Raw genomic sequence first — 14,444 nt, 5'->3', positions numbered from 1 at the left:
AAGTTAGACTCAATAGAACATGTGGAGGGTGAATGGAAAAGGGAGTGAGACAATCTTTATCCTTAGGGATACTGATGAGGACAAAATCCTGGGAAGCACCAATAATTCTGGGGTGACTGAAAGCAGCTGACTTAGTAAACGGATCTTCAGAAGGATGTAGTTGGCAATGGAAACAGGTTAGTGGAGTCAAGAAATCTGATGGGGAAAAGGTTTTCAAGAATCCTAGAGGTAAGTTAATGATGAGGATGGTGAAGTGGCAGAGGAACATGGGAGAGTTAGGGTAATGCGGACAAAAACTGAGGAGTCAAGAGGAGGAAAGTCTGTTGTAGAAGGGAAATACGGATTCTGTTTCTGACATGTTGACTGGAGGTAACGAGTCCTCTGGATGATGATGTCTTGCTAGTTGGGGGGAATGTGAAGCTGGTTTATGAGACAGATCAAGGCTGGAGAGGGGCAATTTTAATGTGTTCTCACAGTACAGCAGGTAAAGGGAAAAGAGAAGGTTGAGGATAGAACCTGGGACGAATGCTCATCCACACAGGTGACTAAATGAGAAAGAAGACCCAGCAAGGGACAAGGGGTGACTGACCCATACCATGGCAATGCCCTGAAGGTGAAGGAAGAATTTTAAAAGTGATGGTGAGTCACAATTTTCATGTGTTGCAGTGAGGTCAAGGAAAAAAAGAGTGAGAAAAGGGTGACTGGGCTTATCAAGGAAATCCTTGGAGAAACAGGAGGAACAAGTGCAGAGGATTTGTTTGGGCAGTTTGGCCATGAAAGGACTGAGAGGAAAAGGGAAACAGTTTGAGGAGGGTTACATGAAGGTTTCCCCCATGTCCCCAGGTCAGCTGGCAGCTTAGGAAGGGAGAAGGGACTCTTCTTCCTTTAGGTATTTGACAACAGTTAACAAAATGGATGGTATAGGTAGACATACTTTGAGAAGAGTGGCAGAGGGTGCTGGAGTTGGATGTTTTTCACTTTCTCAGTGAAGCCGGAATCAGGGCCACCTGCCAAGAAAGGAGAAAGGAAATCGGGTTAGGTGGGGAAGAGAAAGAAGATATGTAACAGCAACAGTTGGGGCTGCCCTTGAGAATTACCAAGAAATAAATTAAAGGATTGGGTGCTAGACCAACATGATTCCATGACTTTCAACTGCCATCTCAGATTTACTCCTGGGAACTGACAACAATAGTAACAACCACCATCACTATTTATCATGTGGTTATCATGTGCTTCTGGGTGTTTACATAAATTATCTCACTTAATTTTCCTAACAATGACGTGAAGTATTATTAATTCTGATTACTTCCAAATTATAAAAAAAGGAAATTGAAGCTCAAAGAGGTTTTACCTTAATTAAAAAAAAAAAAAAAAAAAAAAGATTTCATACTATGTTGCCAGGCACTGTTCCAGGCACAGAAGAGACAGGCAAGGGGGCTGCCTTCGTGGAACTTTATTGAAGAGGTGCAGACAGAAAAGTAAACGAATAATTTAATCCGATCATTTCAGATTTTAGTAAGTACAGCGAAAAGAATAAAACTGGTAGTATAATAGGTATTATAATAAATGATATAGCAATGGAGGAGGGAGCGCGGGAGGGTAGAAGATACATTAGTGTGGTCAGGGGAGGACCCTCTGTGGGACAAGTGAGCTAATGACAAGGTGGAAGAGCTTTCCAAGGCCAAAGAAAAGCTAAGTACAGAGGCCCTGAAGCAAGAACCAGCTTGGCTCCTCGTGCAGCTGCAGCTTAGTGAGCAAGTAGGTATAGGCCAAGGTTGGAGGCGCCACGGCAAGTCAAGGAAAGGATTTACGCAAAGGGCGTAACTCCATCCGATTCAAAGGAGTAAGGCGCCGAAGAGGCAGGCGCCAGGCCGTCAGGATCTCCGACGCGAGCTTGCATTCCGCGAAGCTGCCCTATTAGACGCGGGGTGAGGCAACCGGTCAGGAGAGGCTCCAGGCCCAGGGGCCAAAGGCCCGAGGCCTGCGGGGGTGGTGGTGTGAGGCGTGTGACCTTCCGGTGTCGCAAGAGTCGAGCCAGCACTGGGGACCGCGCCCGGCCAGCAGGCAGCCCCCCTCTCCCGCCTCAGAATCACCCCCGCCTTTCATTCTCATTAGCGACCCTCGCCTGCAGCACCACCCACCACGCCTGGCCAGGCTTGATTTTTCCTCCGGGGCGGAGAGTCCGTCTTCCAAAACTTCGGAACGACAGTACCCCCAGGAGTGATGGGGAGATGAAATAACTCAGGGCTAGAGCGAAGTCCTACGGAAAATAGACCTTTTTATTTCTGCCTTGTTTTCCCTCTTGGCTTTCTAGAAACGACTTGCTTCCCGGGATGCTCTCCAAGTCACCCCCTCCAACAGCGAGTCTATTGGTTTGGCCCTTAGTCTCGGATTGGCTGAAGGGTTACGCCTCGGCCAGGGATTGGAGGACGTTTGTTCCTTACGTATTCCCGGCGCCCATTGGTTCGTTTTCCCAGTTTCTGGGCGGAGTGGTTCGGGACGGTTTCCACCCTCTTGTTTACGGAGCGCGTAGTTGTAGCGCTCTCGGATCGCTGGGGCTGTCTCCAAAGTTCCCTATTTAGCTCTTCGGACCAATTGGGTCCTTGCTCCACCCTCTCCCGCTCCCTTGCACGCCTCCCGCGTGGTACGGCCCACAGCTTTAGAGCGGCGGCGCGAGCGGACGCTCGTCGCGTTCCTCCGCCCGCGCTCGCCGGGTTGCCTCCCCCTCGAGGGTGCGATTGGTACGGCCCGCGCCTCCTTCTCTAGCTGGGGTGGTTTCCTCCCCCTCGGGTCGGCGGCGCTTGGTGCCGCCCGGGAGAACCAGGTCATCGGTCGGTTCCCGTGAAAACAAAAACAATCGGCGGCGCCTCGGCTGGCAGTCGAACGCGGGGAGCGGGGGCGCGGGGCCGGGTGGGACTAGAGAGCGGGAGCAGCGGCGACGCGCCGGGGTCGGGGCGCCATGGGGCAGGCGGGCGCGGGCTTCGCCGGGGTTCCCCGGCGCCGGGGCTAGCGCGTCCGCCGCCTCGGCCGCCCGCGCCGCCCGCCTGGGGGACGAGGAGCAGGACGCGGCCTCGGCCGGGCCCGGGCCGAACGGCTGCGGACACCCGGGCGCCGGGGAGCCGAACGCTGCCGCCGCCGCCTCCGGGATGGATCAGTGCGTGACGGTGGAGCGCGAGCTGGAGAAGGTGCTGCACAAGTTCTCAGGCTACGGGCAGCTGTGCGAGCGCGGCCTGGAGGAGCTCATCGACTACACGGGCGGCCTCAAGCACGAGATCCTGCAGAGCCACGGTAGGGCGTCCCGGGTGGGCGCGCGGGGCCGGGCCCACCCGCCCGCGTCCCTCAGGCCCCGGCGGGCTAGGAGGGTGCCCTCATGGGGGCCCGGTCCCGCCTTCCCCGGGGCGCGGAGACCCACCAGGCCCCTGTGACTTTTTCTCCTTCTCTCGCCCGATTTGTCGCGAACCTGCCCCGATCTCGTTGTTTATTACGAGTCAGCGCGAACCCACCCGGAAACCCATTCCGGAGCCACGGGCTCCAGCCCGGGTTAAACGGGGATGGGGGCCGCTCTTTCGCACCTGCAAACTGCCACCCTCCCGGGGTGGGCGCTCCTCATCAATTGCCTTGGGCCCAAGGATCTGGGCCATAAGAGGGTCAGTGCAGCAAGCCCCCTCCTCCTCCCTTGCTCCGAACACTTAGCCCGGGGACTTACTTTCTCGCCTTTCTTCTTCTGTTTTTTCTTCTTCTTTTTCTTAAATTAGAAACTCGAGTGTTATTCTTAGCTGTGGATTAACGGAACAGCCGCTCCTGCAAGTCCATAATTTGACTCTGTGTAGAAGTAGCTTTTCTTAACTCCGCAGCGGCACCGACACGATTCCTAGGAAACTAGCTAAATCAAACTGTTCAGCTCTCCTGACGTAGCCTGCGAAGAGACAGAGGCAACTCTCCGGAAACACATTGTAACATAAGTTGTTAGTTACTTGCGTTACCTGGTCAAGTTATTACTTGATTTCCTTTCAGCAAACAGCTTTTCTCTGGAAGGTGTTTCCCCTGTATTATTATTGCCCTGGGCCCTGGGGGCAGATACTTTGCCAGAGTTAACTTGTGGAAGCTGGTTGGGAAGGGTTTTGGGTTTTGGTTTTGTTAAAGAACATTAAAGGTCTGGTGTCCTTAGATTAAAATATCCATAGTGTTGATTCCTTCTGAGCAAGAAGTAAAGAACTTTATTTAATGGATTTATTAAAGAGGTTGGGGGGGCCTTCTCAACTCAGAGGCTGAACAGAAGTTTCTGACGAGGGAGGTTTGGTAGCTGGGGTGATGTCGATACTGTGGCAGGTGCGATTGAGGACAGTGGCGGTGGCCGAGCTTCTCTCCATCTCTCCTTCCTTCTTGTACACCTTCCTTTCCCAGACTGCTTGCAGTTGAGAGTTAGTGCTCATCCATGGTGAGGGATGTCTTAACAGCATCTCATCTTGGACACCGGCAGTCACGTTTGAACTCCGGGGAAGAAGCAAACGAGAGACCATAGTGGGAGTAGGACTTGGAATGTGAATATGGAAAAATGAGCAGACCTAGACAGCTGCCTGCGATGGGGAAGGAGAGGTGGAGTGGGGTGGGACTCCTGGCAAGGCTCTGGTGAACTTGGTTTTGGACAAAGTTGGCCTTGAAAGGCCAATGAAGATAGCCAAGGGCGTAATGTCTACTGGTGGTTGACGATGTATAGATGGAGTTTGGGAGGAAAGTAAGGTTTAAGATGGTTTCCTGGTGTCATTCCTACAGAGGAGAGTGAAGGAGATTACTTAGGCTGCGGGAGGAAAGACTCTAGGATCTAACCACAGCCTTGAACTCCTCTTGAAGAGCAGAGGGCCAGGAGGTGCCCCCAGAAACAGAAAGGACAGGCTTAGAAAAAGAGAGGTTGGTCAACTGGTATTTGGTTATTGGGAGTCAGTGACCCTCTTTCCTTGCAGTTTCATAGAATTGTTAAAATAAACTAAGTGACTGGGAGTTAAGAAGAATTATGCAGATTGAGGGGTGAGGGGCTGCTTAAGTAATGGGGCTGAAGGTGTGCCCCCTCTGCCTTCAACTGGAGAGGAGATCTATGTTTTGTTAAAGACTGAAAGGGAAGGAGTGGGTGCAGGGTGCGGACTTGGAGCGGTGGAAGGAACATTTCATTTTTAGGGACCAGGTCAGAGATTGAGGGCTTGGATAGGCAGAGCTTGAGAGGCGGAAGATGGAAGGTAAAATCCCTTTCTTCCATGAGAAGACAGAGGGCATATTAATTGAAGGAGAATGTGATTGTGAGCCTCATTTTAGGGGATTTGGGGCCCATCCCAGATGGATAAAATCATTTTGAGAACTTGCTGAAGCAGGAATGTGTTCTAGACCTCTTTGCTTGGGAACTTTTCAAGGAACTTACGGTCAGCGGGGTATTAGCCACAGAGTTTGCTGTGCTATTCCAACAGTCTGATGTGGTAAATTGTGTGTGTTCCCTCTTCAGCCTCCTATTTTTTTGCCTTCTTGTCTACCAAATTGCAGTCTTATATTAATAATCTCTTTGATTTTTAAAAAATTCTTTAGTAATAGGATTAAGTGACTAAAGGCAGCTATAAAACATGAAAGAAAAATAAGTACCACAAGTGCCAGGTCTAGTTTTCAAAATAAGGTCTACTTTCTTATGGTGTTCTTATGTATGAAAACAACAAACATCATGCTTTGCTATCTGGGTTATGGTATTTTTCAAAGCAGATAATTTCTAAAGTTCTCTGCAGGGTATTACATTGAATCTTAGATATACCCTTCTCAAAGTTATATCGACTGAAATCTGAGTTTGGAACTCCATTTTCAAGTTTAAAGGGACGTTTTCAAGGCTCTGAATGTACCTGTCTGGGCAAGTGATCTGGTGGCCTCTGGTGACCTGAGGGAGGGGCTCCAATTGGGACCCTCCATTAGGGCTTTGGATCTCATTCTCAGGGCTCATTTGTGGTGATATTCTTGTAAGAATGTGGTATGAATAAAGTAGAATCTTGGGGACTTCATAGATCCCCTACTTTGCATCATACTGTTGGTGAGTGACTACCTGATTTAGAAGTGTCCATTAGCGAGGGTCAGGGGATCAGGTCAGTTTGGGAGGTTGAATTACCCTTTCTTATGTTTTAATTTATTTTTTCTAAAGTTGTGAGCAGACAGCTATACCAAGTGAGGACAGTTAGGATGGTTTGTGGTAGAAACTGATCAAACATCAGTGGAGTTTAATTTGTAAGCCCATTGACAACTCAGGTCCACTCTCACCACTCTGATTCCAGATGGTAAACACTGCCCAAAGGGTGCTTGCCGGGCCTGCCCTAAGATCTCTCATTTGCTCTAAATTGCCCCATGTGGCATTTCCCCAACTCTGAGGGAAGAGGAGAGCACTGTTGTCATTTAGTTGTATCAGCCTTTCAGTGAGTTTCCCTGTGAGTGTGAAGTTTGGTCTAATTTAAGATTCAGTATAGTTGATGCCGTTGATGCTGTTTGGCGATTGTTCACAGAGTGCCCTTGATCTAATTTGGATGATGTGCTGGTTCTTCCCAAACTTCCCTCACACATGTGCACTCTTACTTTTCAAATGGATTCACAATTTCACTTAAATAGATTTATCCTCATTTTAGGCAATGATATTTGTGAAATCATAGATTTGGTGCGTTAGGTATAATCAACTACATATTAAAATAAATTTGTAACTATTAAAATATTATTTCACATACAACTAAAGTCACCATTCACATCAGTGGTATTGGAACCACACTTTGGACAGCCCTTGATTAACAGATAAATGGTATAGATACACCTTGGTGATTTGACTTGTGATTATTTATTACCTTTTTTTGGCAAGTATATTTATATTTTGTTTCTCATTACTACTTCTGTGGTGAAAGGGAGAGCATAAAAGAACTATATATCATGTATTGCTGATATTCTAAATTCATATTTCATGATAGAAAATTAGGCTGAAACAATTGGGTAACAGTTTTATGACATGTATGTGGTATACTTGAAAAAATTATAATCTTTGTAAGTGTAAAGGATGTACAGTATTTTTAAAAATTATTTTTAGGCTGTTATTAAAGGGAGTTTTAATATAGTTTCTGAAAGTGATTCTCAAGGAATTTTCTAAATTTAAAATTGTATTTATTTTGAGTAGATAATACATGTAAATGGTATAAATTCAAATGATAAAAAAGGATACCCAGTAAAAAAATCTCCATCTCAGTCTTTCTTATTCTTGGACCACTTCACAGCCAGAGATGCTAGTTTCCAGAAAAAAAAATTTTTTTTTTTTTAATGCTATTCTTGTCTGCTTACATTCTTTTTATGTATGTATGTATGTATGTATGTATGGCTTTGTTGGGTCTTCGTTTCTGTGCGAGGGCCTTCTCTAGTTGTGGCAAGCGGGGGCCACTCTCCATCGCGGTGCGGGGGCCACTCTTCACCGCCGTGCGCGGGCCTCTCACTATCGCGGCCTCCCGCTGCCGAGCACAGGCTCCAGACGCGCAGGCTCAGCAGTTGTGGCTCACGGGCCGAGTTGCTACGCGGCATGTGGGATCTTCCCAGACCAGAGCTCGAACCTGTGTCCCCTGCACTGGCAGGCAGATTCTCAACCACCGCGCCACCAGGGAAGCCCTCCAGAAAAAATTTTAAGAGGATTCAGGGAAATGATAATTTATCACTGTTTATTTTTTCTTTGAGGCATTGGACATGTGGTTCTACTTACTGTGATTTAGGCCTAGTGTTATCTCAATTTGCAAGGTGGTAAAGACAACTTCATTTGTGGGTGTGATCAATACATATTATCATCTAAAACTCCTTTTGTGTGTGTGTGTGTGTGTTTGTGTGTGTGTGGTCTGACGCTTAGTAATAAAACTTTTAAAGTATTATCCTCTATATTTATCTCTTTGGTGAATCAAAGAGAATTTAGTTACTACCTGCAGAATTGCTTCCTTTTTTTTTTTTTTAAATTTGAGGGTGACAAATGAGAAGTAGGCAGTTGAACATGAAAGAAAAAACAAAATAGATGATCATGTTTTAAACTAGTTTTTGTGGTATTGTGTCAGTAGACAAAAACCAGAGGTCAGTGGTCGCATGTTAGGCATAACTTTCCATTCTAGAATTTGGGTTGTATATACTATATACATATTGAAAAGTATGTTTATTTATATATGTAAATTCTCTGCTTTTCAGAGCCTACCAGTGTTGAGTGTACTGTGTTGAATGAGTTGTAAAAGGATCAGGGTTTGGTGGACCGGTGCTTTGTCTATTTATTCACCCTTATTCTTTGGTGTACTTCAAGTAGACTACATAGCTTGGTCTTCCATTTGTTAATCAAACTTTTTGCTAGACAAGACACTCTTGAGAGAATAATGCCTTTAAAGTTCTGAATTGAATAAAATTTGACATCTACGTTGAACATCTAGTCTGGAAGGTAGCAGACAAGTAGGTCAGAAAAGTTTGCGTGGATTAGCAGTAGCCATCGTTCAAATACTCAAGGAAGGGAATAGGCCAGTCACCAAGCTACTTGGGCCTATTTTACAGATGGTGAGAATAATAATAATAGGTTAGTGTTGGTGTTTCCAGTTGGGTTTAGAAGCAGATTTAACTGTCAGCCATTCCTTTTCAGGCCCATTTAGGAGCTAATCCTTTGTCCTTTGGCACCTTACTCATTCAGACTAGTATATTACTCAGGATCCTTTTGGTTGCAGGTGGCAGAATAGTTTTAACTAAGATGGAATTTGTTGACTCATAACTAAAAAGGCTGAGGTTAGGTCAGCGGCTCCAGGGGCACAGAGGGTGTCGCGAGGACTGGTTTTGTCCTCTTCCTCTCTCAGCTGTGCTTTCCATGGTTGGCTTCATTCTCAGCAGAGCTTTTTCCACATGGAAGTAAAGATGGCCAGTGGACTCATGTCATCCTTGTACTGCTTGTGATTCCAGATACAGGAACATGCCTGTTTTCTGTATTTCCGACAAAATTACCAGGGAATATCCTTATTGTCTTGGTTCAGGTCATAAGCTTTTCCTGAATCAGTAACGGGGCCCGGTGGGTGGAGCCCATTAGCCACCTTGGGCTGTGCTTAGCAAATGTCAGATGTATGGCCATGTGATCCACTGTTGCTCAGAGGAGAGAGTTCTAGAAAGGAAGACTTGCACCCAGACAGAAGTGATAGATATCTGTGATAGTTGAGAAGCTACAAGTTACATTTGATAACAGTGTCCTTTGAGATGGTTTCTTTATTTCTCAGCTTTTGCCTTGGCTCCTAACTGTAATGTTCATGTAATTCAAATACTGAGTTGCTGGTATGACTTAATCTGTAGACTAGAGAATACAACTCAATTCATGTTACCTTTGGGAACTTAACTTGAAATTGCTTTAATGATTGGTATAATAAAATCATTTTCCTAGGGTTATCTTATCTCTTAAGTAGTTTCTAACTCTGGATAATAACATTGGTAAGGGAGAAACTTGCCAACACTTCTGTGATACTGTCATACTAGAGTTAGTAGAGAAATTTCCATTGTTTTCATGTCTTAATCTTAGTAGTTAGAATAGTGAGAGTGGCGTTTTAGGCAAACTACTATTCACTTGGGATATTAAAACTGTCTTGTTTTTATTTTGGGCCCTGCTTCTTGATCTGTAAAATCTTTGAAAATGACCCCAAAATGCAGTTGAGGGGAGAACTATGGGGGGGGGGGGCCTGGCCCTGAGCTGTGTACGTGGAGGCCTGTGGTACTCCATGTAACTCCCAGAAGTTGATAGGTACCAGGGAGGTGATGCTCTCAACAGGGCATTTCGTCTGGCCTTCCTCTTAGATTACGTGCAGTCTAACGCCTCAAAGAACAGAGACTAGAATCTCTGGCAGAACTGAGGCTTTTAGAAATAAGCTTTCACCTTATTTGGGAACATTGTTCAGAGAGTCCATAAGGCTTATGTTGCCAAGTCTTTCTCCACGTAAGAGGCCTGGGGCACAGTGTGTTATCTTTGATGAGTTTGTTTTATCTGTGGAATCCATATAGATTTAATATCTTATTATTGGTATATGAAGACATTTGGGAGGAGATAAAGAGAGACTTCTTTAAAAAGAAACATTGTATACACGGCCTCAGTCCTCCAGGAAGGTGGAGGCTAGTTCAGGAGATAAGAGGATGAGTCTGAGCTTGTGGAGAAGAACATAAAAGTTTGTCTGTCCTTGAGCTCAGGAGATCTGGATTTGAGTCCTTGTTCTACAACTTCACTGGTTCTACAATCTTGCTTAGCCTCTTTCCTCTTCAGTAGACTGGTAAGTTATATTACAGAGTTATGGGAATTAAATAGATGATATGAACTGGCTTTGAAATCTGTAAACCAAGGTTTACTTGTTATTTTTAAGGTCTGTACCTTTAAGCAGTGTTAAGCAGTGTTTTAATTGAGACACTCTGACTATTTAGATATCTTTATTACTGGTGTTTGTTAACTACCATTCTGTGTCCAGTGGTCTGCTTAACACTGTAAGGCAGGGGTCCCCAACCCCTGGGCCAGGACGTGGCTGGTTAGGAACTGGGCCACACAGCAGGAGGTAAGTGGCGGGCCAGCGATCGAAGCTTCATCTGTATTTACAGCCGCTCCCCATCGCTCACATCACCGCCTCAGCTCCACCTCCAATCATTAGGCATTAGGTTCTTTTTTTTTTTTTTTAACATCTTTATTGGAGTATAATTGCTTTACAATGGTGTGTTAGTTTCTGCTTTATAACAAAGTGAATCAGTTATACATATACATATGTTCCCATATTTCTTCCCTCTTGCGTCTCTCTCCCTCCCACCCTCCCTATCCCATCCCTCTAGGTGGTCACAAACCACCGAGCTGATCTCCCTGTGCTATGCGGCTGCTTCCCACTAGCTATCTATTTTACGTTTGGTAGTGTATATATGTCCATGCCACTCTCTCACTTTGTCCCAGCTTACCCTTCCCCCTCCCCGTATCCTCAAGTCCATTCTCTAGTAGTTCTGCATCTTTATTCCCATCTTGCCCCTAGGTTCTTCATGACCTTTTTTTTTCTTAGATTCCATATATATGTGTTAGCATATGGTATTTGTTTTTCTCTTTCTGACTTACTTCACTCTGTATGACAGACTCTAGGTCCATCCACCTCCCTACAAATGTCTCAATTTCGTTTCTTTTTAATGGCTGAGTAATATTCCATTGTATATATGTGCCACATCTTCTTTATCCATTCATCCGATGATGGACACTTAGGTTGCTTCCATGTCCTGGCTATTGTAAATAGAGCTGCAGTGAACATTTTGGTACATGACTCTTTGAAGTACGGTTTTCTCAGGGTATATGCTCAGTAGTGGGATTGCTGGGTCATATGGTAGTTCTATTTTTAGTTTTTTAAGGAACCTCCATACTGTTCTCCATAGTGGCTGTATCAATTTACATTCCCACCAACAGTGCAAGAGGGTTCCCTTTCCTCCACACCCTCTCCAGCATTTATTGTTTCTAGATTTTTTGATGATGGCCATTCTGACTGGTGTGAGATGATATTGGATTGTTGGTAGGAGCTCAAACCCTACTGTGAACTGCGCATGCGAGGGATCTAGGTTGCGCGCTCCTTATGAGAATCTAATGCCTGGTGATCTGAGGTGGAGCTGAGGCAGTGATGCTAGCGCTGGGGAGTGGCTGCAAATACAGATTATCATTAGCAGAGAGGTCTGACTGCACAGAGACCATAATAAATCAACTTCTTGCAGACTCATATCAAAACCCTATCAGTGGGGGCTTCCCTGGTGACACATTGGTTAAGAATCCGCCTGCCAATGCAGGGGACATGGGTTCGGGCCCTGGTCCGGGAAGATCCCACATGCCGCGGAGCCACTAAGCCCGTGCGCCACAACTGCTGAGCCTGCACTCTAGAGCCCATGTGCTGCAACTACTGAGCCCATGTGCCACAACTACTGAAGCCCACCCGCCTAGAACACGTGCTCCGCCACAAGAGAAGCCACCACAATGAGAAGCCCGGGCACCGCAAGGAAGAGCAGCCCCCGCTCGCCGCAACTAGAGAAAGCCCGCACGCAGCAGCAAAGACCCAACGCAGCCATAAATAAATAAATAAATATTAAAAAAAAAAAAAAAAAAACCCTATCAGTGAGTGGCAAGTGACAATTAAGGTGCATCTTACGGAGTAGCCTGGACATAAGCAACACACTTCAGGTGTCACCGTCTCCATCACCCCCAGATGGGACCATCTCGTTGCAGGAAAACAAGCTCAGGGCTCCCACTGATTCTGCATTATGGTGAGTTGTATAATTATTTCATTATATATTACAAAGTAATAATAACAGAAATAAAGTGCACAATAAATGTAGTGCACGATAAATGTAATGCGCTTGAATCATCCCGAAACCAACCCCACCCCCCGGTCCGTGGAAAAATTGTCTTCCACGAAACTGGTCCCTGGTGCCAAAAAGGTTGGGGACCGCTGCTATAAGGAATATTCAAAAGGTATACAAAACAGCGTCTTCAAGGGGCTTTATTTGGATAATGAGGCCAGACTTTTACATTGGAGAGGGGAAAAAACCCTGGCCATAGCACAGTACGCTATAATAGATAACAGTGTTTCTGCTTGGTATAAATACTAGCAGTTCAGAGAAATGGGGAGAGAGGACCCCTTAGAAGGAGCTGCTTGGAGGTGGGCTATTTCAGTTGAACTGCAGAGCACTTGATCAGTAGTTATTAATCACCAAGTATATGTGGAACTAGGCTAAATCTTGTGGGAGTTAGAGAGGACAAGCAATCGTCCTCATCATGCTGTAAGAACTTCCTGAGTAGTTGGGGAGAGCCCAGTATGAGCCCAGTATGTTTTTACATACTGAGCCCAGTATGTTTTTACAATGCAAGGCCGTGTGTACAGGATAGGCCAAACGCTGATTGAATGGTGGCAACAATAGGGTAGGGTTTGGGACAGGGACAGACTCTTCTAACCTGTGGGAAGTTTCAGTAACTGAATGTGGAGAGTGGGAATATAGGGCGGGGTGCCAGGAGAGGAGGTTGGCGAGAACAAAGGTGTGGAGGAGTGAGAGTACAAGAGGCGTCCTGGGAACAGTGAAGGACCAGAGTGGGGAGGTAAGAGTAAAAAGAAGGAAAATTAAATTGGAATCAGGTTTTATAGAGTCATGGCTATCAGGGAAGGTGGAAGACTGGGAAGATACTGAATGACTTGGGGCAGGGGCGGGGGTGCATTTTGAACAGGGAAGGGACACGGACATGATCTGAGACCAGTTAGCATTTAAGTTGATTGGAGTTGGGAGTGAGGTTTGACTAGAGGCAAGAAGCCTAGTTAAGGTTTACTGTCAACCTCGATCTGATGAAATAGGCACCTGTTTTGGGGTAGTGGTGGTAGAGATGGAGACCCATGCGTGGGCTCTCCTGAGGGAAGGAATTACCAGGACTTGGTGCAGAGTAGGAGAGAAGGGCTAGAAAAATCAAAGGTTAATCTAAGGTCTGAGCATGAATGACAGGTAGACAATTATAGAACCAGGAGGAAAATGGGAAGTTTAGGAGAGGGAAAGGTAGAAATTAGGGTTTGATTTTTAAATGTGAAACCCACATTCAAATGCTAAAAGAAGTGCTAACTGGTTCCCCTATTCATTTCAGAGAGAAATAGATGTCTAGAGATTAATTCTCTATATTTCTAATGTGAACGGAGCGAACAGGCTCTCTAAAAATATCTAGGAGACATTTAAAAACTTGTGCCTGCGTCCTCCTCCTCTTCTTCTCTGGGTAGTTCTTGCCTCACAGGCTACTGTAGAGCGTCACCTTTCAAACTTGTGCCCGTCATGTTGGTCTTGCTCTCTGCTCCAGGAGCGCTGTTAGTCTGTACCATGTCACTTAGCTCTTAAAGATAAATTTCTGTGTTTTTGTTTTCGCTCGTAGTTGGTTTTGCAGCCCACTAGGCTGTGATTTGGTGCAGTGGATCAGAACACCTATCTGTGAATCTACCTTTCTGTTCAGAAAGGTCAGAGGTTGACCAACAAATGCTATCCTTTACTTTGTACATTTGCCAGCTATTAATATACCAAAAAGTTTGTTTTGTTTTCAGGATGTACTGCCTCTAGAAAAAAAAAAAATGAGTGTTTTCTCTTTGTGCCTTTTCCTTTTCCTCTGAGTAAATCTCTGTTGAGCAGCTGCTGTGTTCTAGGTGCTGAGGTAGCTCATAAGAAGCTCAGAACGTCAATAGGCCACAGTTTGGTTTGCTGCTCACAGTATGAAGTAGCCCTTTTATTATTATTTTTAATACCAGCCTTACCTTTCAGAGTTTCAAGTTTTTCTATTTTAATATCTTGCAAGCACATCCATGGTCACCTTGTCAACAGCTTCTTTAGAATCAGTCTTGGACTCTTATCCTTCATCTCCTTTTATTCCCATCCTAAATTTTTTTTTT

The 14,444-nt window shown here is 45.6% G+C and overlaps 1 protein-coding gene across 2 annotated transcripts in view; it reads left to right on the top strand.

Moving 5' to 3' along the window:
- Nucleotides 1–2,921: 2,921 nt before the first annotated feature.
- RMND5A (required for meiotic nuclear division 5 homolog A) overlaps nucleotides 2,922–14,444 on the top strand; it is a 60,371-nt gene continuing 48,848 nt past the window's right edge. Inside the window, exon 1 of one of the 2 annotated variants that reach the window (XM_082426861.1) lies at nucleotides 2,922–3,288. In XM_082426861.1, coding sequence (XP_082282987.1) covers nucleotides 3,147–3,288 — 142 coding nt within the window. In that variant the 5' untranslated portion in view covers nucleotides 2,922–3,146. The remainder of the gene's footprint in view (nucleotides 3,289–14,444) is intronic. The other variant, XM_082426860.1, reaches the window with a different exon arrangement.

This window comes from Balaenoptera physalus, assembly GCF_965194825.1.
Source record: "Balaenoptera physalus genome assembly, chromosome: 15".
Taxonomy (NCBI): domain Eukaryota; kingdom Metazoa; phylum Chordata; class Mammalia; order Artiodactyla; family Balaenopteridae; genus Balaenoptera; species Balaenoptera physalus.
Note: the sequence above shows the minus strand (reverse complement) of the source record. Positions and strands in the feature narration are given on the sequence as shown.